A 27,981-nucleotide genomic window follows, 5' to 3' on the forward strand; every position below is an offset into this window, starting at 1 on the left:
TCTCTCTCTGTCTCTCAAAAATAAAAATAAATATATAAAAAAATTAATAAAAAAATAATAAAAAGGGGCGAGGGTGTGTGCCTGGATGGCTCAGTTGGTTGAACGTCTGACTCTTGATTTCATTGGGATCAAGCCCAGCCTGCGTGGGAGTCTCTCTCTCTCTCTTGCTCAAAATAAATAAATAAAGTTTCAAAAAAAGATGATTTTTGCCATTTATCCGGGTTTTTCGAATTGATGCTATAGGAACATTGGCCTGTGATGATCTACCACTTACTCCAATTTTTTTTAAGTTTATTTATTTTGAGAAAGAGGGAGCATGCAAGAGTGTGGGGGAAGGGCAGAGAGAGAGGGAGAGAGAGAGAGAATCCCAAGCAGGCTCCGTATCCTCACTGCAGAGCCTGACGTAGGGCCTGAACCCACAAACTGTGAGATCATGACCTGAGCTGAAACCAAGAACCAGACGCTTAACTGACCGAGCCACCCAGGTGTCCCGTAACTTACTCCAATTTTTAAAAAGCAGAAAAAGAATATCTCCTATATAGTTTAATCCACATATTTGCTTCAAAAAATCATGCTTAAGTGAAAAAAAAACGTAAATATATAGTTGTATCTTTGCCATGATTCCAACTGCAAGAATCCCCCACACGAATGAACAGAAACTGGAAAGGAACACGTGAAAAATGAGCCTAATGGGTTGGGGTGGGGGGGTGTGTCCGTTTTCCTCGGTGCTTTTGATTTCCTTTCATAGAATTAACGTGTGGTTTATCGAAAATTTTTTTAAATATTGTTTTAGGGGCGCCTGGGTGGCTCAGTCGGTTGAGCATCCGACTTCGGCTCAGGTCATGATCTCACGGTCCGTGAGTTCGAGCCCCGCGTCGGGCTCTGTGCTGACCGCTCAGATCCTGGAGCCTGTTTCCGATTCTGTGTCTCCCTCTCTCTCTGACCCTCCCCCGTTCATGCTCTGTCTCTCTCTGTCTCAAAAGTAAATAAACATTAAAAAAAAAAAAAGCTGGGGAGAATTGACCACACTGACCCATCGGAGTCTCCTGTCCATTCTCTGGTGTTTTCGTGGCTGGAGCTCTGGACTTGGAGCCAGGAAAGCCACAGAGGGGGAGCACCTGGCGTGGCCCCTTGCTGGTGGCATGACACCTCGTAAGCCCCTGGTCCTCCTGAGCCTCTGTTTCTCTACCTAGACATTGGGCACAGTGTTCCTATCTCACGGGAGCGTTTGAGGACTCAGGGCTGTGCTGTGTGCCGCTTGCCAGAGCTCGGCCAACTCTGCCTTTGAGCCATGGGGTTGGCAGGCGTGAGCGGATGGCAGCTACGGAGCTCGGGTCACCGGTAGAGGGACACGTGCTCGACCAGGGCACGGGGGGGCCGATCTGATTAGATGCATTCGCCGGTTAGGGCCATCCGTTCATTCTCCACGTTTCCACGGGACACTAAATGTGGGTGAACACAAGCCTGAGCTGGAGTCTGAGAAGGACGAGAGGCAGTTCTGCCCCGTGGTCAGAGAGATGGGGGAATGGTCGATGCCAGCACGGCTGTGAGACTCGGGGGAGCAGGACCACGGGGACCCAGAAGAGGGCCGGTGGGAGAGGACACGTGCATCCCAACCTGCCCCCCCAGACCACCCGACTGTGCCCGGCGTCAACCCCGAGATCCCAGAGGGAGTGAAAGGTGTTTGGTGGTCTGAAACACGAGGGCACATAAAACGTGGCCATAGACGAAGTCAGCCTCGTAAACCGAGAAATCCCAAGCGCAGGCCGACTCTCTCCACGTCAGAGTAAACACTGCACATTTTCTAGGAAGACCGAAGCTAAAACCGCACAAAAGGTCGGAGCCCGTTCTGTGGCGAGATACAAGCCCCTGTGTCCGATGTGCCTCCCAGATCGAGAAGCTTCTGTTCGTGGTCAGGGCAGGTGGGCAGGGGCGGTGCTGGGGTGCCCCACCCCAGTCATCAGACGGCTCCTGAGGAGTCTGGGAACACTTGTGGGGGGGTGCGGGGAATGGAGTTGCCAGGAGGGAAATGGTTTCCCAGGGGAGGGAAACACAGCCACAGGTGAAGGAAGGATATTTCGGGTCCGAATGGAAGTCCCATCCGCCCCCTCGCCGTGTCAGCTCCAGGGAGGCAGGGTTTTGTCTGTTTGGTTCCCTTCTGTGCCTAAAACAGTGCCTGGACATAGTGGTCGTTCAAGAAAATGCTTGTTGCACGAATGGGTGAACAATCGATTCGCTGAGGACGCAGACAGAAGAGGTTAAAGAGAACGGGCAGGGCAGAGCGTCCCAGGGGCCTCATGTGACAGTCTGAGGCCTGGACATAGTCCCGCAGACAGCAGGGAGCCAGCAGGGATGCTCTCGGTATTGCCCAACTGCCCCAGGCGCCTGGGGCGGGGGTGGGGGCGGCCGTGGGGCTGCTGCACCCTGAGCACTGCCACGGCCACGGCCACGGCCACAGCCACAAACACGGCAGCCCTCCAGGACAGCCCAGGGGCTCGGCCGACACCTTGTGTGCGTGCGGGGCTCCTCCTGGCCACACCACCACATGGCCACGCGGCAGGAAGGAGCGGGAAACGAACGGCAGCAGAGCCAAGCGGCCGGAACAAAGGTGAAGGGCAAGCCAGTCTCCGCAGACAAATGCAAACCCAGGAGAGGAGGCTGCCCTGGGCAGAGAGCGCACCGGGGTGCAGAGGGACCACGGCGCCCCCGTGCCTACCTCTGCAAAATGGCAGCTTCCCAGCCCGCGGGGTTCTAGGTGATGAGCCAAAGTGTGGCACAGCGCTGGCCCTTGGTCAGGGCTCACACCAGGATACGGGGCGCCTGAGCGGCTCAGTCGGTTAAGCATGTGACCCTCTCTTTTTTTTTTTTAAGAGAGAGAGAACGTGCACACATGAGTGGGGAGGGGCAGAGAGAGAGAGAGAGAGAGAGAGAGAGAATCTCAAGAGGGCTCCGTGCTCAGCACAAGCCCAACTCAGGGCTCAATCCCATGACCCTGGGATCCTGACCTCAGCTGAAATCAAGAGTTGGACGCTCAACCAACTGAGCCACCCAGGGGCCCCAGGCATCTGACTCCCGATTTCAGCTCAGGTCATGATCTCATAGTCGTGGGACTGAGCCCCGTGTCAGAGCGTGGAGCCTGCTTAAATTCTCTCTCTCCCAGATATTTGCAAATGACCTATCGGACAAAGGGTTAATATCAAAAATCCATAAAGAACTCACCAAACCGAACACCTAAAAAACAAATAATCCGGTGAAGAAACGGGCAGAAGACATGAATAGACACTTCTCCAAAGAAGACATCCAGATGGCCAACAGACACATGAAAAGATGCTCAACGTCACTCATCAGCAGGGAAATGCAAATCAAAACCACAACGAGATACCGCCTCACTCCTATGGAATGGCTGAAACGAACGACTCAGGCAACAACAGATGTCGGCGAGGATGCGGAGAAAGGGGGACCCTCTTGCGCTGTTGGTGGGAATGCAAGCTGGTGCAGCCACTCTGGAAAACAGCATGGAGATTCCTCAAAAAATTAAAAATAGAACTACCCTACGACCCAGCAATTGCACTACTGGGAATGTATCCAAAGGATACAGGAGTGCTGATTCATAGGGCCACATATGATCCCGATGTTTATATCGGCGCTATCAACAATAGCCAAAGGATGGAAAGAGCCCAAATGTCCATCGACTGACGAACGGGCAAAGGAGATGTGGTTTCTATATACAGTGGAATACTGCTCGGTGATGAAAAAGAATGAAGTCTTACCATTTGCAACCACGTGGATGGAACCGGAGTGTATTATGCTAAGCGAAACAAGTCAGAGAAAGACAGTTATCGCGTGATTTCACTCACACGTGGAACTTGAGAAACATAACAGATGATCGTAGGCGGAGGGAAGGAAAAAAAGATAAAAACAGGGAGGGGCCCAAACCGTTAAGAGACTCTCAGATACAGAGAGCAAACTGAGGGTCGATGGGGGCGGGGGATTGGGAGGGGGGGGACAATGGGTGACGGGCATGAAGGAGGGCACTTGTTGGGATGAGCACCGGGTGTCGTGCGTAAGAGATGATTCACTGGGTTCCGCTCCTGAGGCCAAGACTATGCTGTGTGTTAGCTAAGTCGAGACGAAAAAGAAATTCTTACTTTATATCCCCTCCCTCGCCCCCCAAAAAGATTCTCTCTCTCTCTGTCTCCCTCTGCCCCACTCCTCTCTCTCTCTCTCTCTAAAAAAAAAGAAAGAAAGAGAAAAAAGAAGACACTCCAGGATACAACTGAAAATGACCCTCCTGGGGTGGCCGAGGCATCTCTGCAAACCTTTGCCGTGTTTCCCGCCGCAGGTGCCCTGCGTCCTCCTCCCAGCTCTGGTTTCGGGACCTCCACGAGGCCCTTCAAGATCAGCTCTCCCCACACATCCTTTCCTCCCCTACTTCTCCATCCCAGCCAACACTTAGCAGACAGGTCCCTGTGCTAAGCTCAGGTCTAGAAGCCCCCCACACGTTGGTTACCCTATTTAACCCTCCCAACATCGGTAGGGAATGTGATGTCATTCCCTTTATTATAAAGAAGCCGCTGCAGCTCAGAGCCGGGGAGTGACCTGCCTAAAGTCATCTAGCCAGTGACGGGGAGGGGCAGCGTCCAAACAGAGGCCTGTGAAGACAGAGCATGCTCTTGGCCATCAGGAGACCTTGCCGGGTGTGAGACCTGTGACTGTGGTCTCTAACGTTGTCCCTGGGTGCTCTCTGTGGACAGGGGGAATCCTGATTATTCTCCACCGGGGTTAGCTTTCCATGTTCGCCTCCGCCCAGGAGACCAGGAGCTGAGGTTTTTGAGAGCCAGGCCCATGCCGCACTAGCCCAAATTCACCACACTCTCCTCCTGCGTTTCCTCCTTTCCTCGCCCGCCTGGCACGCTTCTGTGAGCAACGTCCGGCCCCGTGCTGGGGCTGCCACGTCTCTCCCTGGTACTGAAATGGCCGGGGGTAGGTCTCCCCCAGACCACGAGCTCCTCGAGGGAGGTCCTGGCACAGGGCTGTGCTCAGCGTCTGCGGCGTGAATGAATCTGGTCCAGCGTGGCTTGAGAGTGAAGCGGCCCCGGGGACTCGACCGAGTGTTGCTTTTGCTCTTGAGTCACTGCGGGATCCCAGGCAAGTCCCTTCGCCCATCGGAACCTCGGTTTTCTCATCTGCAGAATGGGGACAAGTTGTGGTAAAGAGAGATGAAGAGCCTTGCCACGCTGAGTTGCGGGGTGGCCTGATGGGGGTCGGGAGGGACGATGGTGGGTCCCCAGCCAGCTCCGGTGTGCACTTGCTCCTTGCTAAGCAAAGCGGACGCTTTGCAAGGCTCACAGCTGCACAGACTTAATCATGAGTCAATACAAAAGATCATTGAGTTCCTTTTAGAAAAACACTACCTACGGAGACTTTTGGCACTGAGCCTTTAGTTTGGCAAGTTTGCCCGGGTGGCAGAGACCCCAGTGGCTCCCCCCACCTCCCCCCCCCTACACGCAGCTGGAGCCTGTGGGGAAACTTTGGGCCTTTAATTGGAACCATTTGTCCTTCCAGCAAATGGCAGGTGACTCGGCCAGCTTAGGGAGAGACGCTCATTGGAGCAGCATGTGCCCTTTGACTCATTCATCTGACTTCTGGGAATCCGTCCTAAAGAAATAACCCCAAAAATGAAAAGCCTCATGAGCAAATAAACGATCTTTGCAGTATTTCTTATATCAGCAAAGAAACTGGAATTAACTCAAACATCCAATAGGGGAATGAGTTGATGTCTCCCCCACTTGATGGCGTCTTGTTGCCCATCGAGAAGGAATGGCTAAGGAGGCTTCGTGGCCACCCGGGGCATGTTTATGATAGACTGTAAATTAAAGACACCGGGTTCCAAGACTCTGTGCCCTGAGATGAGCTACGTAAACTGTGCGTGTAAAATCCTGGCAACAGGCTCGGGGCACGTCTGCTTGTGTCAGGGCGTGGGATTATAGGAGATTTTTTTCCCCCTCCATCTTCCTGATTTTCTGCAATGTGGTTGTTGTGAAAAGTATATTATAAACCTGAAAAGTCAAAGCAAAGAAACAATGGCTGGTCTTCCTGGGGTGGAGACCGAACTCCTGACTTTGTGAAAACAAGTTCTGCAGAACCACTGGTGTGGCTTATTTTAGATTTTTAAAAATGTGTATTATTTATTTTCAAGAGAGAGAGACAGAGAGACAGAGTGTGAGTGGGGAGGGGCAGAGAGAGAGGGAGACACAGGATCCGAAACAGGCTCCAGGCTCCGAGCTGTCAGCACAGAGCCCGCCGTGGGCCTTGAACCCGTGAACTGTGAGATCATGACCTGAGCCGAAGTCGGACGCTTAACCGGCTGAGCCACCCGGGCACCCCTAGATTTTATTTTTCTTCAGTGAAAAAGTCATACGTGTAGAGAGTAAAAAAGTCATCAGTGCAGAAAGATCTAGGAATGCCACTGCCCTAATGAAATAGCATTTTTCTTCCAAAATTTTCTCCATATTCATATATATTATATAAAATATATACATTTTAACAAAGCCTAGTGTGTATATATATAATAGTATATATATAGTGTATGTGTATATATAGCATATATATAGTATACGGTATATAAAATAAACACTTTAACAAAGCCTACTGTATATATATTATATATATTCAATTTTAACTTATGCCTTCATTTGCATTTTATTAAAAAACAACCACCTCTGTTGTCGCGGTCTTCGTACAGAATTTTAAAAAGTTACATGAGGTGCCTGGGTGGCTCAGTTGGTTAAGCGGCCGACTTCGGCTCAGGTCATGATCTCACAGTCTGTGAGTTCGAGCCCCACGTCGGGCTCTGTGCTGACGGCTCAGAGCCTGGAGCCTGTTTCAGATTCTGTGTCTCCCTCTCTCTCTGCCCCTCCCCCATTCATACTCTGTCTCTCCCTGTCTCAAAAATAAATAAAACGTTAAAAAAAATTAAAAAAAAAAAGTTACGTGATATTCCATAGCAGGGATATGTCATGTCCTTACTTAACTATTCTCTCTCCTACACACTGGTGGTTATGTTTCCTTTTATGCTCGTATTCCTATTATAAATCTCATAGCAATAAAAAAATTGCACGTGACTCACATATAGCTGTACGTATTGGATACGTAAAATCTTACAACTTTCCTTTATACGAGTGGTCACCATGTAGAAACCACTGTAGAAAACACACGCCATTCAGAATGTCAATAAAATATAGAAAGCACTGAGAAGTCTGCCCTTGTAAAAAATGCAAAATTTTAAATTTTTTTTTTAACGTTTTTTTATTTATTTTTGGGACAGAGAGAGACAGAGCATGAACGGGGGAGGGGCAGAGAGAGAGGGAGACACAGAATCGGAAACAGGCTCCAGGCTCCGAGCCATCAGCCCAGAGCCTGACGTGGGGCTCGAACTCGCGGACCGCGAGATCGTGACCTGGCTGAAGTCGGACGCTTAACCGACTGCGCCACCCAGGCGCCCCAAAAAATGCAAAATTTTAATAAGGGGTTCAGCTGTCAAGAGGGAGCCATGGCAGGCTAGGATCCCCCAACGATGCCCCCGACCTTCTGCCCATGGGCTGTTCTCAGCACACTAATATACCTCTCTGTCTCTCTGTCTCTTTGTCTCTCTCTGTCTCTGTCTCTCTTCAAGCTTGTCTGTGCCGAACTCAACCCAACAATCTCACGTACAAAGTTGTACATTCCTCCCACCGGTGGCAACCAAAGTCATGTTCAGATACCCCATCCAGACGCCCACTGGAAATGAGAAGCACTCTTCTCACTGCCCACCATCCGTAAGGGAATGCCGTTCCTCCTCTAATTCCGTAAACAATCCCAAGTATCAAGCAGGATTCTCGGTTGCCACCGACTCTGGTCGATGTAAATGGAGAGAAGTTCATTGGAAGGGTCCTGGGCAGCCCGTAGAACCATCAGCAATACCGCAGACCAAGCCTAGAAGCTGGGCTAGACCAGGCACATCTGGAGTAAAGCCGGGGCCACAGCCAAATTCAGGCCCGGAAATTTCACGTTTCTGCTGCTGCTGCTGCTTCTAGCTTCCCACCAAAGGGATTTGCCCCCAGGCCTGCCTCTTTCCATTACCAGCTCCCACTACAAAGTCTGGGGTGGTTGTGTGTGGTCAGCTCCCCTCGGTCACAGGCCAGCACCCTGGTTTCGAGGGAGGCCGGTGTGGGAAAAGTACAAGTTTAGACTCTGTAGTGGGAAGAAATCAGGGCTCCCTCAAGAGCTCTTCAGTGGAGAATCCCTCAAACAAGGGGAGAAAAGGAGAGGTGCCCGTCAGAATCCCCACTCTGCAACTCAGACTAACAGGAAGTTTCGAGATCGCCATTCCACGGCAGTATCTCTGGCAAACAGCGAAAGGACCTGCAGGTCTGTCCTGAAGCAAACAAAAACCCAAACAAAAGGCAGTCCGAGTTTCCCCCACTGTCCTCAAGGCATCGGGGCAGTTTTTCCAGAATTTGTTCAGTTAGATTCTCTCTCTCTCTCTCTCTTTTTAAAGTAGGCGTCACCCCCAAAGTGAAGCCTTGAAGACGGGCCTTTAAAAAAGGGAATTAAGGGGCTCAGTCGGTTAAGCTTATGACTTCGGCTCAGGTCATGATCTCACGGAGACAAACATGGCTCCCAACGCGGGGCTCGAACTCACCACCCTGAGCTCAAGACCTGAGTTGAGATGAAGAGTCGGATGCTCAACCGAGTCCTCCAGGCGCCCCCAGCTTCTCTCATTTTTGTCAACACAATTACATTTGCTTCAGCGTGTAGCAGCTTTCCTGTCCCTTTAACCACATGAGCTCCGTGCTTTTAATCTCTTTGATTTTCATCTGTCCCACTTGTGCTTAACTACTCTTGGGACAGCCCAAGCGTCATGCCCGGTCTCCCAAAGACACAATCCCGTTGGCTTTTCTGTTTTCCAGGCTTCAAAGCAGAGGGCAGCACTCCTAGAACTCTGTTTCACATAACAATAAATGAGGGTGGTTTTATTTGCATTTGCCCTGACAGTTCTTCCTTGCATCCATAGAGTCCCAGGACAGCTGAGGTTCTAGAATGCCCTGGAATGTTGTACGCTCCCTCTCCTCCTTCCCTCCCTGGTTCTGATGCCCTTTACAATGTCCCAGACCACGACGCATAACACCTCTTCCTCACCCTTGTCTTTGTACCCGTTGTAGTCTGCTAAAGCTGTGTAACAAAGTACCATAGACCGTGTGGCTTGCAAGACAGAAACCTATTCTCTGACCGTTCCGGAGACTGGAAGCCTCGGATTCAGATGTCAGCATGGTTGCTTTCTCCCGAGGCCTCTCTCCTTGGCTTGTAGACGGCTGTCCCCTTGTGTCTGCACACAGCCATCCCTAAGTGTGTGCCCGTGCATGCAAACGCATGCTGATCTCTTTAAAAAAAAATTTTTTTTTTTTTTTTGAGATAGAGCATGAGCAAAGGAGAGGGGCAGAGAGAGAATCTCAAGCAGGCACCACACTCAGCCAGAGCCCGACGTGGGGCTCGATCCCACAACCGGGAGATCATGACCTGAGCTGAAATCGAGAGTCAGACGCTCAACTAACTGAGCCACCCAGGCACCCCACCTTACTTCCTTTTTTAAAATCTTTTTTTTTTTAATGTTTATTTATCTTGAGGGAGGGAGAGAGAGAGAGAGGGTGAGTGGGGAAGGGGCAGATAGAGGGGGAGACAGAATCCCAAGCAGGCTCCAGGCTCCGAGCTGTCAGCACAGAGCCCGATGCAGGGGCTTGAACTCATGAACCGCGAGATCACGACCTGAGCCGAAGTTGTAAGCTTAACTGACTGAGCCACCCAGGCGCCCCTTAATTCCCTTTTTTAAAGGCCTGTCTCCAGATACAGTCACAATCTGGGGGACTTCCACAGGTGGAGTTTGGAGAAGCCTAATTCGGCACCCAGCTCCCACTAACCACCTGGCACTGTGCTGGGTGGGCACCTTGGGGTGATAAGACACACCCAAACTGCATCCCGGCCCAGCTGCTGGTCCGTATGAAGCTGGCAGCTTCCTCCAGGATCCTGTTTCATTCGCTGTGAAACAGGAGTCACAGAATTGGGGGCACGCCTTCCTTATGGCTGGCCGTGTAAGTGAAATTAGATAGAAGGCCCGAGACATGTGTGGGTGCTGGACACTGGAAATCTGCAACTTTAGGGTCACAAGGGAGACAGAAGTATAAGAAGCCGCCCCCCCCCCCCCCCCCCCGCACGAGGATTTCCGTGGTCGTGGCCTTCCCTGATGACAGGAAGTTGTCGCTAGATGTGGGGCACCCAGCGTAGGCCTTTCACTGATGGCCGCTCCCCTGAGGACAAACATGTCCTTCTGGAGGGCCTTGATTCGGTGCCCTGCTGCGGGGGTGGGGTGGGGGGAGGCGGGGAGGGGTTAGGAGACAGATGTCTGCTAGGGGATCGGGGGAGCCCGGGGCTATACGGTTTTGTGTATAATTGTATATATCTGGGACAATTTGGAATCTCTAATTTTCTGCGGCCCCCTCGAGGGGACAGAATTCTCGGCCAGTGCGTCACTCTAGTCAGGCCACTGCCCCAGGACCTTCCTAGTGAGGAAGCGACCCTAGGATAGAGCGGGAAAGGGCCCCAGAGGGGCCGGGAGGGGATCTAGGGGTAGAGGAGGTGGTTGGGCCACAGCACGGGTCGGCTCCTGAGCCACCGGAGGACAGCGCCCAGGGAGCCATGCTGGGTGTCGGGGACTCCGCCACCTCCCGAGCTGCTGTCTCCTTGGCCGCGATATGCAAGGACAGCCTCCGTCCCAGGGGGCGTTGCGAGGCCGTGCGACTCTGATGCTCACCCCGCGCCACTGCCAGCTGCTGGCGGCCACCCTCCCCGCGGGTGCCCGGCAAGGGTTTTGTGCTCACCGAGGATGTGCACAGTCCCTGCCCTCAGGGAGCGCATGGGCCTGTGGCGGGAGCGAAAATCAACACGTTGACAAGGACGTCAAGGAGGACCAAGAGGGAAAAGGGTCGGGAAGGGGTTGGAACTGCAAGGTGGGGAGCACCCAGGCCCCCCTGGGCGCTTGGGTTAGCACCACGGGCAGGAAGAGCCCTGGGCCAAGTAGCATCTTGGCAGATTCCTGGAGGACAGAAGGAGCCGGTGGAGCACTGAGGCAGGAAGGCAGGGGTGCCTGGGTGTTGCAGGAGCCCGGAGCTAGGGGTGCAGGGCCGGGTTGTGCCGGGAGGGGTGGGGGGGGCAGGGCAGCCACAGCCTTCAGGGTGGGGAGCACAGGCAGGAACCCCAGGAGGCTTGTCCTCCAGAGTTTGGGCGGGCGTCAAAGCCATTTGTTTTCTGACTTGGAGAAATACAGCCCACATGTGCCAACAATGAGCTTTCAAACAAATGGAGAGCTGTTTGTTTGGGGGGGCGGGGCAGGGAGCAAGGAGCCTGTGCTGCTCCTCTGAGATCCGAGAAAGCTGGGCTGTCACAGTGGGACATGACAAGTGGCTTCCTGCTTGGAGCACAATCCAAGGAGGGGGGCTGTTGTCTTGCCCCAGCGCCCTCCCTCCCAACCCCCGCCGGGGGTTAGGTGGTGGGACCCTCCCTGGTCCCTAATCCCCCCCGTGGAACCTCGCAGAAGACCAGTCCCATCTTTTGCAAACTACACACTGCGTGCTATTCATCAAGCGTCTTGACTCTTACATAGACACCCAGAACTTTGGGTCCTGGTTAGAACTTTGTTCTGGAAGAACCACATCTCCCCTGGTGAAATGGTGCACGTTCTTTGGTCAGAAAACAGGAGCTGTATCAGTGATCATAACTCGGTCAAGTTTAGGTATAGGGATTATACCACTCCAGGTTTCTGGCACAATTATTCCTTTGTGTCACAACTATTCCTGAAAAAAAAAAAATTAACAAAATTTTCACTAGTAAACACCATCTCCGATTTCTTTTCGTTCCCTTTAGATCTTTGAGCTACATGAATACAGTTTTTTCAGCATATAATTGCAGTGTGGACCTCTACGTTCACACTCAATTTTGCGTTTTGAGGTGTGTGTGTGTGTGTGTGTTTTACATAATATTAGTCCACGAAGATCGTATTTCTTTTTTTTTAAATTTTTTTTTAACATTTATTTATTTTTGTGAGGGGGGAAAGGCAGAGAGAGAACGAGACAGAACCGAAAGCAGGCTCCAGGCTCTGAGCTGTCAGCACAGAGCCCGATGCGGGGCTCGAACTCACAAACCGTGAGTGAGATCATGACCTGAGCCGAAGTCGGACGCTCAGCCGACTGAGCCACCCAGGTGCCCCACAAAGATTGTATTTCTACTCAGGAATCCAATTCAGCCCTTTCAACAGTGGCACAATATTCCACTGAATCATGGACTGTTGGTAGAATTGATTCTAATCATACCCACCATAAAAAATAGCCTATTGTTGGACACTGTATTTGTTTCTAGATTGTCCCCTGTAATAAACAATTGGGTCATTACAAAAATAAATGAGTCAAGGTTATGAAAGAAGTTACAAGAAAAGAAATACACATGGCTCCTAAGCCTCTGAAACATGTTCAAACTCTGTGGTGATACATCAGATGGTGATCGATGATACGGGACGCCCTTTCCTCTTGCCTGTGGAAGTAGCCCAAATTAAACAAAGATGTTACTCAATGCCGGAGGGTGGCGGACAGACCCGGGGCTTGGCCGCGTCTCTCTCTGGGGATGTGAATCAGTCCATTCCCGGGTGCGGCAATCACTCTTCAAGGGCATCCAGTTCTCTGCCGGGAGCTGAGCCTCGAACATGCGGGTTTCACCCCTCAACCCCCACTACCACCCCCCCTTTTGGAAGGACCTCCATGTCCAATCCCAGGGGCGTGGGGAAGCAAACGTGTGTGCAATGTTCATACTATTCACTCACTAGATGTGGAATGAAGATTTCTAATAAGACAGGGAAGACAGGGAAATGTTTGTTACAGCGTTCGGTGAAAAACAGAGCCTTGGTACGAGTCGCTCTCAGACGAGCCCGGGACTGGGACTCAGACTCCAAATCCTCCCATCTTGGCCAGTGACCTCACGTCTCTGAGCCTTGGTGTTCTCATCTGCAGAATGGGGGGCGCTAACGACTATGGCTGTTGTATTAACAAAATAACGTGCAGGCGTGTGATACGCGGTGCTCCTCTGAACTGTAAACTCTCCCCAGGGACCCCTTACTGTCTCGTGGCTTAAAAAAACAAAACAAAACAGCAAAGCACAAACCTGTCTCCAGCTCAGATCTCCCCACCTACCCCTGTCCAACTGCTTGCCGCTTGCACGCGCGTACCTCAGACACCCCCACCGTCCGGTTAAGCGGACCAGATAACCTTCGAGAGCTGCCCAGGGCAGGAATCACTTAGCCCCAACCCACGGCTCATCTTTCGGGGGCCAATCCCAAGCCACCCTTTTGGGGAAGCTCGATTTCTCAAGCGAGCCCCCTCATGAGCGTTCTTACACTCTCTGCAAACCTCCCACTTACCAGGCATCTGGTGAGGGCACGAGGGTTTTTGGTTTTTCTTCTTTTTAACTGTTTTAAATCTAACATCCATTTATTTTTTTAATTTTTTTTTAATATATATTTTTTAACGTTTATTTGAGACAGAGAGAGACAGAGCATGAACGGGGGAGGGTCAGAGAGAGGGAGACACAGAATCTGAAACAGGCTCCGGGCTCTGAGCTGTCAGCACAGAGCCCGACGCGGGGCTCAAACTGACGGACCGCGAGATCGTGACCTGAGCCGAAGTCGGACGCTTAACCGACTGAGCCACCCAGGCGCCCGTCTAACATCCATTTAGAAAAGGGCACATAGCGTAAGTGAACAGCTTGATGAAATTTTCATAAACGGAACCCAACTTTGTAACCAATGTCCAGATTTAAAAATCAGATCCAGCTCCCCAGAGGGCCTCCCCGTGCTCCCCAAGGGCCATCACTCTCCCGACTTCTAAACTGTACACGTGCTTCACATAGACCGGGTCACACGGCATCCTTAGCACGTGGCTCCACGGCCCCGTGGTGTCTCTGAGAGCCATTCTTGGGCTCCACGAAGGGTGCAGCACCCACTTTTCACCCACCTGGGAGGTGCCACCGCCCCACGATGTGTTTTCATTCTATTGCTGGTGATGTCGGGAAGTTCCTAACGGGAAGCTAGTATGTGTGAATAGTGCTGTTATGAACACCCTAGTACCCAGCTTTTGGTGCACACTCACACGTGTGTGCATTTGTGCCGGGTGTACACGTGGGGGTGGGATTGCTGGGTGAGGGGGTCGGTGCATTCAACTGAATGGTGCTCCTATGGGTCTCCTCTGCGTCTTCACCTGCACCAGTTGGGGGTTTTGTCCTTTTTTTTTTTTTTTTTTTTTTTTTTTTTTTTTTTTTTTTAAATTTTTTTTTTTCAACGTTTATTTATTTTTGGGACAGAGAGAGACAGAGCATGAACGGGGGAGGGGCAGAGAGAGAGGGAGACACAGAATTGGAAACAGGCTCCAGGCTCTGAGCCATCAGCCCAGAGCCTGATGCGGGGCTCGAACTCCCGGACCGCGAGATCGTGACCTGGCTGAAGTCGGACGCTTAACCGACTGCGCCACCTAGGCGCCCCCTTTTTTTTTTTTTTTAAATTTTTTTTAACGTTTATTTATTTTTGAGACAGAGAGAGACAGAGCATGAACGGGGGAGGGTCAGAGAGAGGGAGACACAGAATCTGAAACAGGCTCCAGGTTCTGAGCTGTCAGCACAGAGCCCGACGCGGGGCTCGAACTCACGGACAGCGAGATCGTGACCTGAGTCGAAGTCAGCCGCTTAACCGACTGAGCCACCCAGGCGCCCCTTAAAACAAATTTATTTGGGCCCCTGGGTGGCTCAGTTAAACATCGGACTTCGGCTCAGGTCATGATCTCAGGGTTTGTGAGTTCGAGCCGCCATTGGGCTCTGTGCTGACAGCTCGGAGCCTGGAGCCCGCTTCAGATTCTGTGTCTCCCTCTCTCTCTGCTCTCCTCCGCTCATGCTCTCTGTCTCTGTCTCAAGAGAAACAAAACATTAAAACACAAAACAAATTTACTTATGGCTCCGACAGACTAATTTACCCTCAGTGACCACTGGCCTGCTTGCAGCCGTGAATTCTGCACGGGGAAGTAGCTGGCGCAGGCCCAGCGTTCCAAGGCTGCTTCCTCTCCCGCAAACCGAATCTTTTCCTCTGCGCTCCGGGACCCTGGGTTCGTCACATGCCACTGGTGTTGGGAATGTCGCTTGAATTCGTCTCGCCTGAGCGGCAGTCCCCTGAGGGCAGAGCCGGGTCCCAGGACGCGACGGACTTGCAGGCCCCGGGATGATCCGTGAGTGCCGGGCGGCGGGAAACGAGCAGACCCGCGGGCCACGTCCCGCGGGGAGCCCCCGCCTCGAAGGGACACCGCCCTTCCACCCCCCCCCCCCGAAAGCGCCTCCGACCCTCTGGGACCCCTCGCTCCCGCGGTCCCCGTCCCCCCCGCACTTTCTGCGGAGTCGGGCGGAGCTAACCTTTGCTACCCGGCCCGCCCCTCGGGTCGGCGGGTGGGGAAGGGATCGGGTTTCTCCGGCGCACGGGGGGGAGGGGGAGGGCGGCAGCGGAGGGGGTGCGTCCCGCCCGGAGGCGCCCCCTCCTCGGCCCCCCCGCCGGGGAGACGTTTGGGGGGGAGGCCCCCGCTCCCGCCCCTCGGGGCCGGAGTGCGCGCGCCCCGGGCGGGGGGCGGCCCGGGAGGGAGGGCCCCGTGCGCCCTGCGGCCCCGCCTCCGCCGCGCCCTCCTCCGGGGCGGGATAATTGAACCGCGCCGCCGGGGCCCAGCGTTGGCTGCGGAGGCTCGGCCGGAGCGTGGAGCCCAGGAGCCGCGCCCCGCGCCCCGCGCCTTTGTCCGCCCGCCGCCCGCCGCCCGCCGGCCCCATGGAGCGCGCCGCGCCGAGGAGGGTCCCGCTGCCGCTGCTGCTGCTCGGCGGCCTCTCGCTGCTGGCCGCCCGAGGTAGGGGCGCCCCGAGTCCACGGCCCCCGCTCTAGGGGCTCCCCTCCCGGCCCCGCACCTCCGGGAAGTCCCGGAGCTGCAGCAGCCGTCGGCGTCTCGGCGCTGCGCCCCCGCGGCGCTCCTGACAGTGCCCTCCCCGCACCCCACTCCTGGCCCCCCGGCCGAATCATCTCGGTGACCTGGGGCACTTGTTTCAAAGACCGTAGGTCCTCCTCCCCACCCCCACCCGCACCCCCGCCCGCCTTCCCGCGCTGCCCACGCTCGCGCCCACCCGTCTTCCCACCGCGGCCAAGGTTGGGAGGCGGGCAGGAAGCCCCAGCCGACGCTCGCGGCGCCCCTCGGGCCGCGCTCTGCCTCCAGAGGCCCTGGCGAATCGGTTCTCACTGCCCCCGCCTCCACCTCTTGGTAGGGGCTGTCGTACCCAGCCTGTTGGGGAGAAGACTGAGACGGGACAGTACTTTGCCCAGGAGACCAAGCCAGTCGTGGGTTAGGGGTGGACGTGGGAGAGCAGAAAGGAAGGGAGCAGTCTGGGGATAGCCGAGCGTCGGGAAACCTCTGCCCTCCTGGGACATAGAGGGCCCCGAGGGAGGTCCTGCCAGGCTACATGCTCAGCCGGGGCTGGGATCAGGCCACTTCCAAACCCACCCACCCTGTGGCGGCCAGGGGGCTGAGTCTCCCCCGGTAGACCTCTGGCCAGGCCCCCTCGGCCCAGGACGGACAGCCCTGGGATGGCTCCTGTTTCTCCCCTCACCCTCAAGGCCTAGCTCCTGGGAGGCGACCACCAGGCCCTGAGGATTAAGTGCAGCGGCGGGTGAGCAGAGCCGCGGCCTCTGACCTCGCCGCTGACCCGTGACTCATCAGTCATTAGACAGGCCTGCCTGCCCAGAGGCTTTGTTCTTCCTGGGGCCTGGACCACCCTTGGAATCCTAGATCCTTTATCTCCGGCTTAGCTTGGTTTCACCTCTCCCGTGACCACCCTCCGTCTTGATCAAAAGGTCGCCCCTGGGAGGTTGGGGGCGGGGGGCAGAGCTCTGCAGAGGGTCCCGGGCTCACTCACTGGCTGCAGCAGATCCCGGAGCTCCGGCTGTGTCCTGGGTGTGTGCTGGGGGGGGGTATCCAGCATGTGCAGGGTGGGGGATAGGTCATGGGAGGCGCAGGGCTCAGGGTTGGCAGCAAGAGCCGCCCCCCCCCCCCTCGCCCCTCCCCGCCCCGGGGATCAGAGGCTTGGAGGGGATGGTGCCTGGGCGGGAGCTGGCCAGGTGGGCAGAGGGAAGAAGGGCATTCATCGGAAGATGAGAGCAAGCCCAGAGGGGGGCCCTGATCGGAGGCCACCCGAGGCTCCTGTTCAAACAGAAAGGACCCCAGGGCCCCCGTGTACTGTGCAGACAAGGCAACTGTGACAGGCCCAGGCGAACTCTTCCGAGGCTGAGTGCCTGGTCCTCCTCCACTGTTCTGTTCTGCCTCGTGTGTGAGGAAGCTGCCCTGCCATCTGACTCCGAAAAAACACGGAGACTCGGTCAGGCTGGAGGGGCGCACGTCGTCTTTACGGAGAAGGCCCGGACTTCAGGGGCGCGTGATAGAGCAAACCCGCTCATCGCGCACGGTGGCGTGGCCTTCCGGCGTGGCCTTCCGTGTCTTTGGGGGCGGCCCCTCTTTCGAGTTGCGGCGACTTCCATTCAGTTTGGGTTTTCTTCCCCGGTTTCTTTCCGCGGCTGCGAGCTTGGAAGCCCGAAGGTTCCCCGAAGTGACACGGCCCCACGCTGCAGGCCTGCGGGGTCCACGGGGAAACCTAACTGAAAAGTGATCATGGAAAAGGCCATGGAGTGGGGAGCCCTTTAGCCGAGCTGCTGAAACTCGGCCCGGCCACTGCGGTGCAGAAAGGCGCTGATCTCCCCTGCCAAGGGACAGAGCTGAGCCACACTCTGTCCTGTGTCCGTCTGCCCTGTTGGGCTTTCCTGAGAGCGGGGCAGGAGGGAGGGAGTGGAGAGGAGGAGGGCATTTGGGAAAGACAACTGTGTTTTCTCCAAGACTTTCTTGGCCTCCGGCTGGCTCTGGCAGGGCAGTGTTTCCGACTGATTACAGAGCAAGTCGCTGGGAGGGAGAACAAAGACGGGAGAGGGCTTGGCTTGGCAACACGTGGCCCGCACCGCTGCTGGAACTTTCCCAGGCTGGCAGGGGGCGGGGGGAAGGGCACCGCGAGCTTTGGTGGGACGGGAAACGAGGTTGCCCGTATCCTGCTGGAAAAGTCCATGCGAAGGTTGGTGGTTTTCTCATCTGTAAAACAGAACAGAAACCCACTTCTTAGGTTGTCTTGAGGACTGAGGGACAGACGGGGGGGCGAGGCCTGCCAAGGTAGCTGGATCACTATGACCTATCGTTTGTGTTGCCCCCTCCCCAGGGTAAGCCGGTGTCCTTGTCCCCAAGAATGCTCTGAAAGTCCTACTCATTTTCCCAGAAGGGCCTCTGAACCGGCAGCTGTCGAGGGCCAGAGCCGTGTCGGGGAAGGTCAGGCAGAGCGGCGTCAGCTGAGCTCCCCGGGCAACCAGTCGTCGGGGCACTAGGTGTCGGCTCTCTGCCAGACGCTGTTCTGAATCTTGGCGACATGGTGAGGGAGAAGAGAGGCCTGGCCTTTCTGCCCATGGGGTCCCCACCCCCCAGGAGAGCCAGAAGAGCCAACAGTCCATTTCAAACCAACCCCGACAGGCAGAGAGTCAGGGAGGACCCCCCCCCCCCCCCGCCCCACCGACCCGAGGACGCAGCATGCAAGGTGGGGTGTGGGAGGAGCTGGCTGGGTTTCTGGAAAGGTCGGGGAGGGTGGTGTTCAGGCAGAGGGAGCAGCATGGGCAGAGGCCCGGGAGGCGAGAGAGGACGTGGACGCGTCCCCTCTTCCCTCCAGTTAAGTTCCTTTGATGGCAGGGCCCTGAGCCGTGGGTGCGTCGGGTGGGGCAGCCGTGCAGACGAAGCTTTACGGAGCCAGTGCTAATGGCGCGCACAATCCCCCCGCCGGTGTATTTTATCTGTAATAAAAGACCCTACTTTGCAAAACATCCTATTATAACAGTTTGACTAATAAATGCCTTTGCAGGCGCTGCATGGTTCCAGTCTCCTTGTAATGATCCCAGATGTGACCACATAACCAAACGGGGACAGCCATTATGTCAGCTTGCCTGGGATCGGAGACGCTTCAGCCTGGAGGGAGCTTGGAGATGAGAGGGTGTGGCTGGGAGCCTTGGGAAGGCAGGACCAGGGGCTGGGTCGGTGCCCGCTGGGCCTGCCCCCTTGGCCCTCAGGCTGGTCCTCACCTGACTCTGGGTCAGGAGGGAGCCAGGTGCCTGGGTGTTATCACGAGGTCCTACGTGGTGGGAGCCAGCGCTCGAAGGAGGTTGGGAGACCGGTCCCGATTCTGAAAGTGACCAACCCCATGCCCTCTGTAAATCTGTTTCCGTAAGTCTGGAAAGAGTACACGCTCTGCTCTAGGAAATTATAAGTGGCATAGTTTACATTTAGCCACTAATTTAATCCTCTCAACAGCCCTATGAAGAGGGTACTAGGATTGTTTTCATTTTACAGACATATATACCAAGGCCCAGAGCAATTAAGTAACTTGCCTGGTAAGCACAGCAGTAAACAGAAGGCCAGGTCACAGCACAACATGCTCCTGACCGCTCGGCTGTCTCGCCTTAGATTTAACGAGGGGAAGAGCAGGTGGGACAGCGCTCGAGTCCCATTAACAATTACTGCACGCGTGTCCTGAGGAGGAACATGCGTTTGGCATGCATGGGGGACCACAGGGCCCTCGAGGGGCTCGTGGCTGGCTTGGCAGGAACTGATCCCCAAGGTGATGGCATCTGTCTTGTTTCAGATCCGTGGACAGGCCTGTCGTGTACTGGGGAGGCCATGGCCGTGGTGCCGGAGGGCTGTTTGCTCGGATACCCAGCCCAGGGCCTGGCCTTGGCCCTGCCTCTCGCTTGGGTGTGGCCCAAGTCAGGCCCTCCCTGCTGCCATCTGGGGGTGGGGTTCAGGGACCCCTCAAGGAACCTGCCGTAGGCAGTGCTGTGGGGGTGGGGGGGAGACGGTGCACGCAGGGGCAGATGCCTCTGACCACAGGACCCTGGGTGAGGTCTAGAACTGTCCACAGGGTATGAAGTCGCCCCTTTCCTGGCACCTTTATAAAGGAAAATGTCCTTGGCTGGACCTGGGTTCCAGACACAACAGGGCGGGCCCGGCATCTGGAGAAGACGGCCCTGGAAATTGTTTAGGTCATGTCCCTGCTTAATCTGCCCCCAGCCTTGCCAAGTGATCCTGCCAGAGGGCCGTGCTGACGTGGCCAACGCTGGGAGCGGGGACACTGGATTCCTGCCCACCCTGTTGCTGGCTTCCTGGGGGACCCAACCACCAAGCCCCCCTCCCCTACTGCTCCTGAGCGCGGGGGCCCCAGAGCCTTTCTTTCTCCAAGTGGAGGGTCTGTGATGTGTGTTCTTAGCTGCACCGACGCCACACGGATGGGGGTCCGGGCCCTCCAGGATCCCTACACCTGGGGTCCGATGGGGCCCAGGTTTTATGATGGGCACTTGAGAATTTGGGAAGGAGTGGTTTGTCTGTCAGGACACGGAAACCACAGATCAGCTGGCCCGCTCTTTGTATAGGTGGGGGAAACTGAGGCCCAGAGAGAGGAAGCAGGTGGAAAGGGTCATTCACAGGCTGCTTCTCAGTTCTGTTGAGCAAACGTTTCCCAAGCATCCCTTATGGGCCTGGCCGGAGCCCTGAGGAGCTATTTGTCACGAGCCCATCATTTGTCAGTTTGTCACGTACTCAGTAAGCATGAGGCTCTGGGGACGCGGAGCTGTGTGCCCTAGGAGTCTTCTGCGGCCCGGGACCAAATTGCTGCAAACTGAGCAGCTTCAGACAACAGAGATGTGTCCTCGCACCGTCCTGGCGGCCAGAAGTCAGGTATCGCGGGGTCTATAGAACTTCAGTCCCCTCAGAGGCTCTGGGAAAGAGTGCACCCTTGCGTCTCCCAGCTCCCGGGGGCTCTTGGTGCTCCTGGGCTCGTGGCTGCCTCTGTCTTCACACTGCCTTTTCCTTCTGTGTTTCTCTTCCAAGGACACTTGTCTTGGGATTTAGAGCTCACCTGGGTGATCCGAGAGGATCTCACCTTGAGATCCTTAATTGCACCTGCAAAGACCCTGATTCCAAATAAGGTCGCATTCCAGGGTCAGGACGTGGATGTATCTTTTCGGGGGCCACTGCACCTGCTAACAGCAAACACAGGAATAGGTGCCCTGACAAAGATGTGTCGGTAGGAATCAGTGCCATAGTGACCATGACGTGTCGTGATGGTGACAGCAGCCCCGGGTGGCTCTCAAGTGGGCGGAGAGGGGAGGGGATACCTAGCTGAGGCGTGAGTGGCGAGGAGCCGTCTGTGGAAAGATCTGGGGAGAGTTTTGGGTAAAAGGAACAGCTGGTCCCAGGCCCCAGGTGGGACCAGGTATATTGGAGGGACAAGAAGGGAGTGTGTGCCTCTGGGGAAGAGGCAGAGGGCAGCTGAGACGGGAGGGCTTTAAAAATCGGGGCGCGGACTGGGTTTTATCCAAAGTTCACTGGGAAGCCGCCAGAGGACTTTAAGCAGAGGAGTGAGGTTATTTGGCTCAGGTTTCCAGAAGTCACTCTGGACTGCTGCGTGACATCTGGGGAGAGGCGGCACGAGCCAGTGTGGAGGCTTGTGCAGGGTCCAGGGCTAGAGGTACCCTGGGCAGAGTGGCAGTCGGGGGGCCGCTGGGAAGTGGATAGAGGTAGAGCTGGAGTGGACAGGACTTGCCATGCGACGGGAGGTAGAGGGTGAGGGACAAGGGATGATTCAGGCTGACCCCGTTATCGTGGCACGAGCAGCTGGACGGATGGGGGGCCGGACGGGGTGGGGAAGAGTGCAAGTTCTGTGTGGACACTCTAAGCGTCCCGTCTGACATCTGGGGGAGCCTGGGTTTGGGGGCGAGATCAGGCTACAGGCAGACATGTGGGGGTCTCGGCCCATAGGATGAGGCGACAGGAGACTGACCGCCCAGGGGGATGGCCGGGGCGGGGGCGCGAGGGGTCACGGGACTGAGCTCTGCCCGGCACGTTGAGGGGGGAGTGTACCTGCTTGGGGGCTTCCAGAAACCTGGGTGGTGGCTGAGATCTTGCCAGGACCGGTTTTGAGATGGGAGCATTTTTATGCTAATGGGGTGAGCCAGTATTTTCTTTCTATTTATTTATTTGTTTATTTATATAGAGAGAGAGAGGAGAGAGAGCGTGAGCAGGGGAGGGGCAGAGAGAGAGGGAGAGAGAGAATCCCAAGCAAGCTCTGAGCTCGGGGCTCGATCCCCACAAACCATGAGATCATGACCTGAGCTGAAATCAAGAGTCGGACGCTTAACCGACTGAGCCACCCAGACGCCCCGAGCCGGTATTTTTCTTGAACCTGTTTTTCCTTTTGGATCGTGTCGCCTGCTGGAGTAAAACGTACCAGGAGCTTTGCTGCCTACATACGCCTCCTGTTTTGACATCAGACTTCTCTCTGCAACCACTCCTGTTTTTATCCCCCATTCTCCGTGAGTGCGGGTGAGGCCACCAAGGCTCAGAGAGGTCAAGCAGCGCGCCTGCGGGCACACAGCGGCCCCACCAGGATTGAAACCTGGGAGCACGGCCCTCAACTCGCGTTCGTAAGCGGGACGTGGAACCCCCTCATGTATCTTTCTGGCTGAGAAGTCTGGATTTTGCTAAGTCCGGCTTTGGGAGGAAGCCAGTTTCCTTCAGCGTGTTATGGGGTGGGGGGGGGGGGTCAGCTTTAGAGTCCGAGCCAGGCTCCAAGGCCACCTCCGTGTTTGCTCTGTGGCCTCGGGCCACTTGCTTAATCTCTCCCTGACCCCCTGCTTCCTAGAGTGGCCAGGATCACATGAGATCATTCTTTCACCGGAATGTATTGAGTGCTCTGAGGCCGCGTGGGGCAAGGGGCAGGGACCCAGCCCTCATGACACTAAGTACACAGTGCAGTTAATTATTTGTGCAAAGCGCCGGGAAGCTCAGGGTGCAAAGAGGCTGTGGAACTGCTGTGTGCGTGTGCGTGCGTGCGTGTGTGTGTGTGTGTGTGTGTGTGTGTGTGTGTGGAGGGGGTCAGTGACGGAAGACTTCTGGAGGAAAGGGCCTCTGGACTGGCGTGGGTGTGGATGAACTGGCTGTCGGAAGGGAGTGCGCCCGGCACCACCCGGCTTCCAGCTTCCAAAGGCCAGGTGCAGACGACACATGACAGGTGGCCGGAGAGTTCAGAGCAGAAGCGGGAGAGAGGGGTCCCTGCAGGGTGGGATGCTGCAGAGATGTCGGGAGGTGAGGCTAGCCCACGTGTCTGCTGGCCTTGGCGGGAGGAGGCTCCTGCCCGGAGGGAGAGATCTGGGAGATGCTTCGTGGCAGGTGCTGGTGGAGGGTTGGGGTGGGGGGGGGGAGGTTGAGGCACGGGCGGCTCTTGTGTGGAGCCCTGAAAGCAGACCCGGGCACGCCCTGCTTCCTCCTGGGAGGCCGGGTGCCCTTGAAGGGGGGATGGTTCTGTCCCTATCCCAGACCTGCAAGGGTCTGTACACCAGACCCCAGTGACAATTGCCTGGTGCCTCCCTGGGCCACCCCCTTGAGGACGGGGTCCTGTCTTTTCACCTCCGGAATCCCCTGCCCCAAGCCAGAAGCCTGCACGTGGAAGGGTCATGAGAGGGGCTTTTTAAACACGATTTTTTTTTTAAGTCCTCTCTACCCCCAGCGTGGGGCTCGGGCTCCCAGCCCACGTCGAGCGTCGCACGGTCCGCCGACTGAGTGGGCCACAGAGGGGCTCTTTTGAATGTGTGCGGGGCTTCGGACAGCTCACAGGCCAGTCAGGCATCGGCCGGAGCCCCTGCGAGGATGACAGGTGGCAGGCTGACATTCTGGAAGCTTCTATCCAAGGAGCACCCCGGAACCCCTCTGACTGCCGGCTGGCATCTGCCGTGTTGGAGAGAACGTGTGTCTGTCTCTCTACCCCTCGACAAGAACGCGTACTCCTCTGGACCACGGGTTCAGAACCGCCACGTTTCACAGTCCACACTGCAGCCTTCACGAAGGCGTAATTCGCCTGGAAGGGGTTTGGTTTTAGCGGCTGTCTCCGCGGACAGATGGCATCCGCTGCCCGTGAGCCAGGCGGTCTCTGTCCACCTGCTCACCAGGGACTTCCGGCGGGGGTGTCTCTTTCCCGAGGGCAGGGGGCGGGGTGGCGGTCCTCTGGTGACGTGTCAGTCTGGGGGAGTGTGTGATTCCCGTCAAGAAGGATGCCCTCTCCCTAGCGGTGCGGTGCCTTCTGTGGCTGCCCGATTGGGAGGGTTCTTTCTGTGGACGGGCACCGACGTAAGCATTTTGCCCGAATTAGCGCATTGTTCTTCCCAGCCCTGGAGATAAGGGGGCTCAGTGAGGTGGAGGGCAGATTTGGGGCCAGGCGGTTTAGTTTTGAGAGCCAGAGAGCCAGCAGGGCGGGGGGCAGAGGGAATCCCAGACACCGCCAGCGCAGAGCCCGACGTGGGGTCGAGCTCGCAAAACCGTGAGATCAGGGCCTGAGCCCAAACCGAGAGCGGGCACCTAATCGACCGAGCCTCCCCGGGCGCCCCCGGGGCTGGGCGGTTTTAACCCACAACGTCTCTCGCCTTCCCCTGGGATGCCCGAGTCCAAAGCCAAGAAGATTTTGCAAGAGAGGTTTTGCTTGGTTTATGTTACGCTTTGTGGATCCACTTCACGCAGTCAGAGTACAGGAACCGGAGGTTAACTGTGCTCTATCGAAGCTTCCTCTCCGAAGGGAGGGAAGCGATCGGAGCGAGAAGACTGCAGGCTGCCCGAGGCCCCGCTTCTCTCCTAAGAGCCCCTCCAGCCGGGCAGCGGGCATGGGCGGGCATTGATAACTGGCATCGCTCCCAGAAGTTAGGGATGGAAGGCAGAAGTGTCCTCGTTTGCTCCAGGTTGCTGAGGGCCGTTCGGGCGTGGTGGGGTCTCCACGTGGGATTTCTGTGACCTGATGCCCAGCTGTGCGTCCTGTGTCAGCTCGGAGCTGGGGATCCACTGACGCCCCCTCCACTGACGATGCTGAATTCTTCCCTGTGTGGTTGGGGAAGCGATGATGGAAGGACGGCCTCCTTGTCACCTCCAGAAGCCTTCCCTTGGCCCTTGCCTGGGCCGGGGAGTGAGTGCCACCCTCCTTCGTTACTTAACATTTCACTTGTTCCGTTGGAGGTCACCTGGCTTGCTGCCTGCTATGAGAGGATGTTCTAAGACACGGTTTACCGAATTAATCCTTGCTACGGTTTACACATTCATGCAGTAAAACAACACTGATTGTTGGGGGCATCTGGGTGGCTGAGTCGGTTGAGCGTCCGACTTGGGCTGCGGTCACGATCTCGCAGTTCGTGGGTTCGAGCCCCGCGTCGGGCTCGCTGCTGTCAGCGCAGAGCCCACTTTGGATCCTCTGTCTTCCTCTCTCTCTGCCCCTCCCCACTCATGCTGTCTCTCTCTCTCTCAAAAATAAACATTAGGGGTGCCTGGGTGGCTGAGTCGGTTGAGCGTCCGACTTGGGCTGCGGTCACGATCTCGCGGTTCGTGGGTTCGAGCCCCGCGTCGGGCTCTGTGCTGACCGCTCGGAGCCTGGAGCCTGTCTTCGGATTCTGTGGCCGCCCCCTCTCTCTCTGCCCCTCCCCCGCTCCTACTCTGTCTCCCTCTCTCTCTCTCTCTAAAGTAAATAAACACTAAAAAAAACCAAACCACAACATCAATTGAAAGAGGCAAGTGAGTTAATCAGCAGAACACCCAACTCCTCTTCTGTTGAAGGGTGATACAAAATGCCACACAAACACTCAATTAAAATTTTTTTTAATGTTTATTTATTTTTGAGAGAGAGAGTGTGTGTGCCTGAGTGGGGAAAGGGCAGAGAGAGAGACAGACAGACAGACACAGAGGGTGCGGAGCAGGCTCCACGCTGACAGCAGGGAGCCCGATGTGGGGCTCGAACTCAAGAACCGTGAGATCAGGACCTGAGCCGAAGTTGGAGGCTTAACCTACTGAGCCCCCCCAGGCACCCCCCCCCACTCAGTTTTTTTTAATGTGTTTTTTCCATTGTGATGAAATACACGTAATGTTAACCACTTGAACCGTTTCTTTTTTTTTTTTTTTTAATTTTTTTTTTCAACGTTTATTTATTTTTGGGACAGAGAGAGACAGAGCATGAACGGGGGAGGGGCAGAGAGAGAGGGAGACACAGCATCGGAAACAGGCTCCAGGCTCTGAGCCATCAGCCCAGAGCCCGACGCGGGGCTCGAACTCGCGGACCGCGAGATCGTGACCTGGCTGAGGTCGGACGCTTAACCGACTGCGCCACCCAGGCGCCCCGGCGCTTCACTGGAACCGTTTCTAAGTGCACAGTCGGGAGTTAAGAACCTTCACCCTGTTGTGCCACCAGCTATCTCCAGAGCTCTTTCCTTTCCCCAAACCGAGGCCCTGTCCCCGAGAAGCACGAACTCCCCACCTACTTTCCGTCTGTGTGAATGCGGCTCCCCTCGGGACCTCTTAAGTGAAATGAGGCAGCGTTTATTTATCCTTTTGCGACTGGGTTGTTTCACTGAGGATGTCGTCTTCGACCACAGCGTTTTCAATGAAGCGTTTAGTTCACTCTTAGATGGTCAGCTTTTTTTTTTAAAAGACAACAGTCGTACGGGGTGTTCGAGTTCATTTTAACCCAAGGATGCATGCACGGCCATTGTTCTATAGGAACGAGGAAGGGCAAGGTTGGGGGGCGCCCGGGTGGTTCTGTGGTTAAGCGTCTGACTTTGGCTCAGGTCATGATCTCATGGTTCGTGAGTTCGAGCCCCGTGTTGAGCTCTCCACTGTCAGTGAGGAGCCTGCTTTGGATTCTCTGTCTCCCTCTCTCTCTGCCCCTCCCCGCTCAAGCTCTCTCTCTCTCTCAAAAATAAATAAATAAACATTAAAAAAAAAAAGGCAATGAGGGAGAGTGAGTGATGGTCCAGACTGTCCTATTCCACATGGTTTTAGTGGAACAGCACGTTGGGGTCTTTAGGATGGAAGCACCATAGGCAATGGTTTTCCGTACTCTCTGTCCGGGTTACGGCAAACATTTGTAGTGACTGTAATTCCCCTCGTGAACACCAGGGACAAAGCAGGGACACCAGCCCGGGCTCCCTGCCTGGTACTCTTTCCCTGGGCCGCCTCTCTTTCTGACCCAAAGTGATTTTTCACCACCAGAGTAACGTTTGTTCACTACAAAGGGGACACGTATGAAAACAGCAAAGACCGTGCGTCCCTTTCCAGTTGGGACGTTTCTTGGAAGACGTGTGTCCGGGGGTGGGAGTGGTATTGGCTTTTGTGCTTTGGAGAGCCTGGCCCTGCCCCATCGAAAGGAGATGCTTGGGAGGAGCCAGGAGGCTTTATTTGTTTCAGAACATAAGTTCACAACAGACCTTTTCTTGGACAGGATACACCTGTCTTTTAGAGACAGACCTACTGCAGACGGTATCTTTGTTGACATCTTGAGCCGTGACGCCGGAACATTCTTCAGGGTGTCCCCCTCGCTCCACCTCCTTTTCCCGCAGCTCCGCTTTCCTCTGACGGGTTGGGGGTAACCGTCTCTAAGGCCAAGAGAGTGGCAGTTCTGAGTCTCAGACCGATGCCCCAGCAGGTCCCGGGCTCTTGCTTAAATTCTCAGCAGCCTGGCACTTTGCGGAAGTCGGCTCCAATCAAGCGTTGTCCTTTGGGATCATTCCCTCCCCCTGAAGAGGCATGTTTGCAGCAAACCCTATACTTCAAGGTCGTCTTGCCCATCAGGCCCCCGGTGAAGATGCCTGTGGCCATTGCGTCCTGCTCAACTTCCTGAGCCTCGCTCGCTGTTTGTGCTCACCATGGGCGGGTGGTTCAGGTTCACTGAGAGGAGAAG

The 27,981-nt window shown here is 55.6% G+C and overlaps 1 protein-coding gene across 3 annotated transcripts in view; it reads left to right on the plus strand.

Annotated features, from left to right (window-relative positions):
- The first annotated feature begins 15,812 nt into the window (after window positions 1–15,812).
- Window positions 15,813–27,981, plus strand: part of FBLN1 (fibulin 1) — an 82,759-nt gene continuing 70,590 nt past the window's right edge. For 2 of the 3 annotated variants that reach the window (XM_047866512.1, XM_047866513.1), the window contains exon 1: window positions 15,813–16,004. In XM_047866512.1, the coding sequence (XP_047722468.1) occupies window positions 15,929–16,004 (76 nt within the window). In that variant the 5' untranslated portion in view covers window positions 15,813–15,928. The remainder of the gene's footprint in view (window positions 16,005–27,981) is intronic. The other variant, XM_047866511.1, reaches the window with a different exon arrangement.

Source organism: Prionailurus viverrinus, chromosome B4 (assembly GCF_022837055.1).
Source record: "Prionailurus viverrinus isolate Anna chromosome B4, UM_Priviv_1.0, whole genome shotgun sequence".
NCBI classification, from domain to species: domain Eukaryota; kingdom Metazoa; phylum Chordata; class Mammalia; order Carnivora; family Felidae; genus Prionailurus; species Prionailurus viverrinus.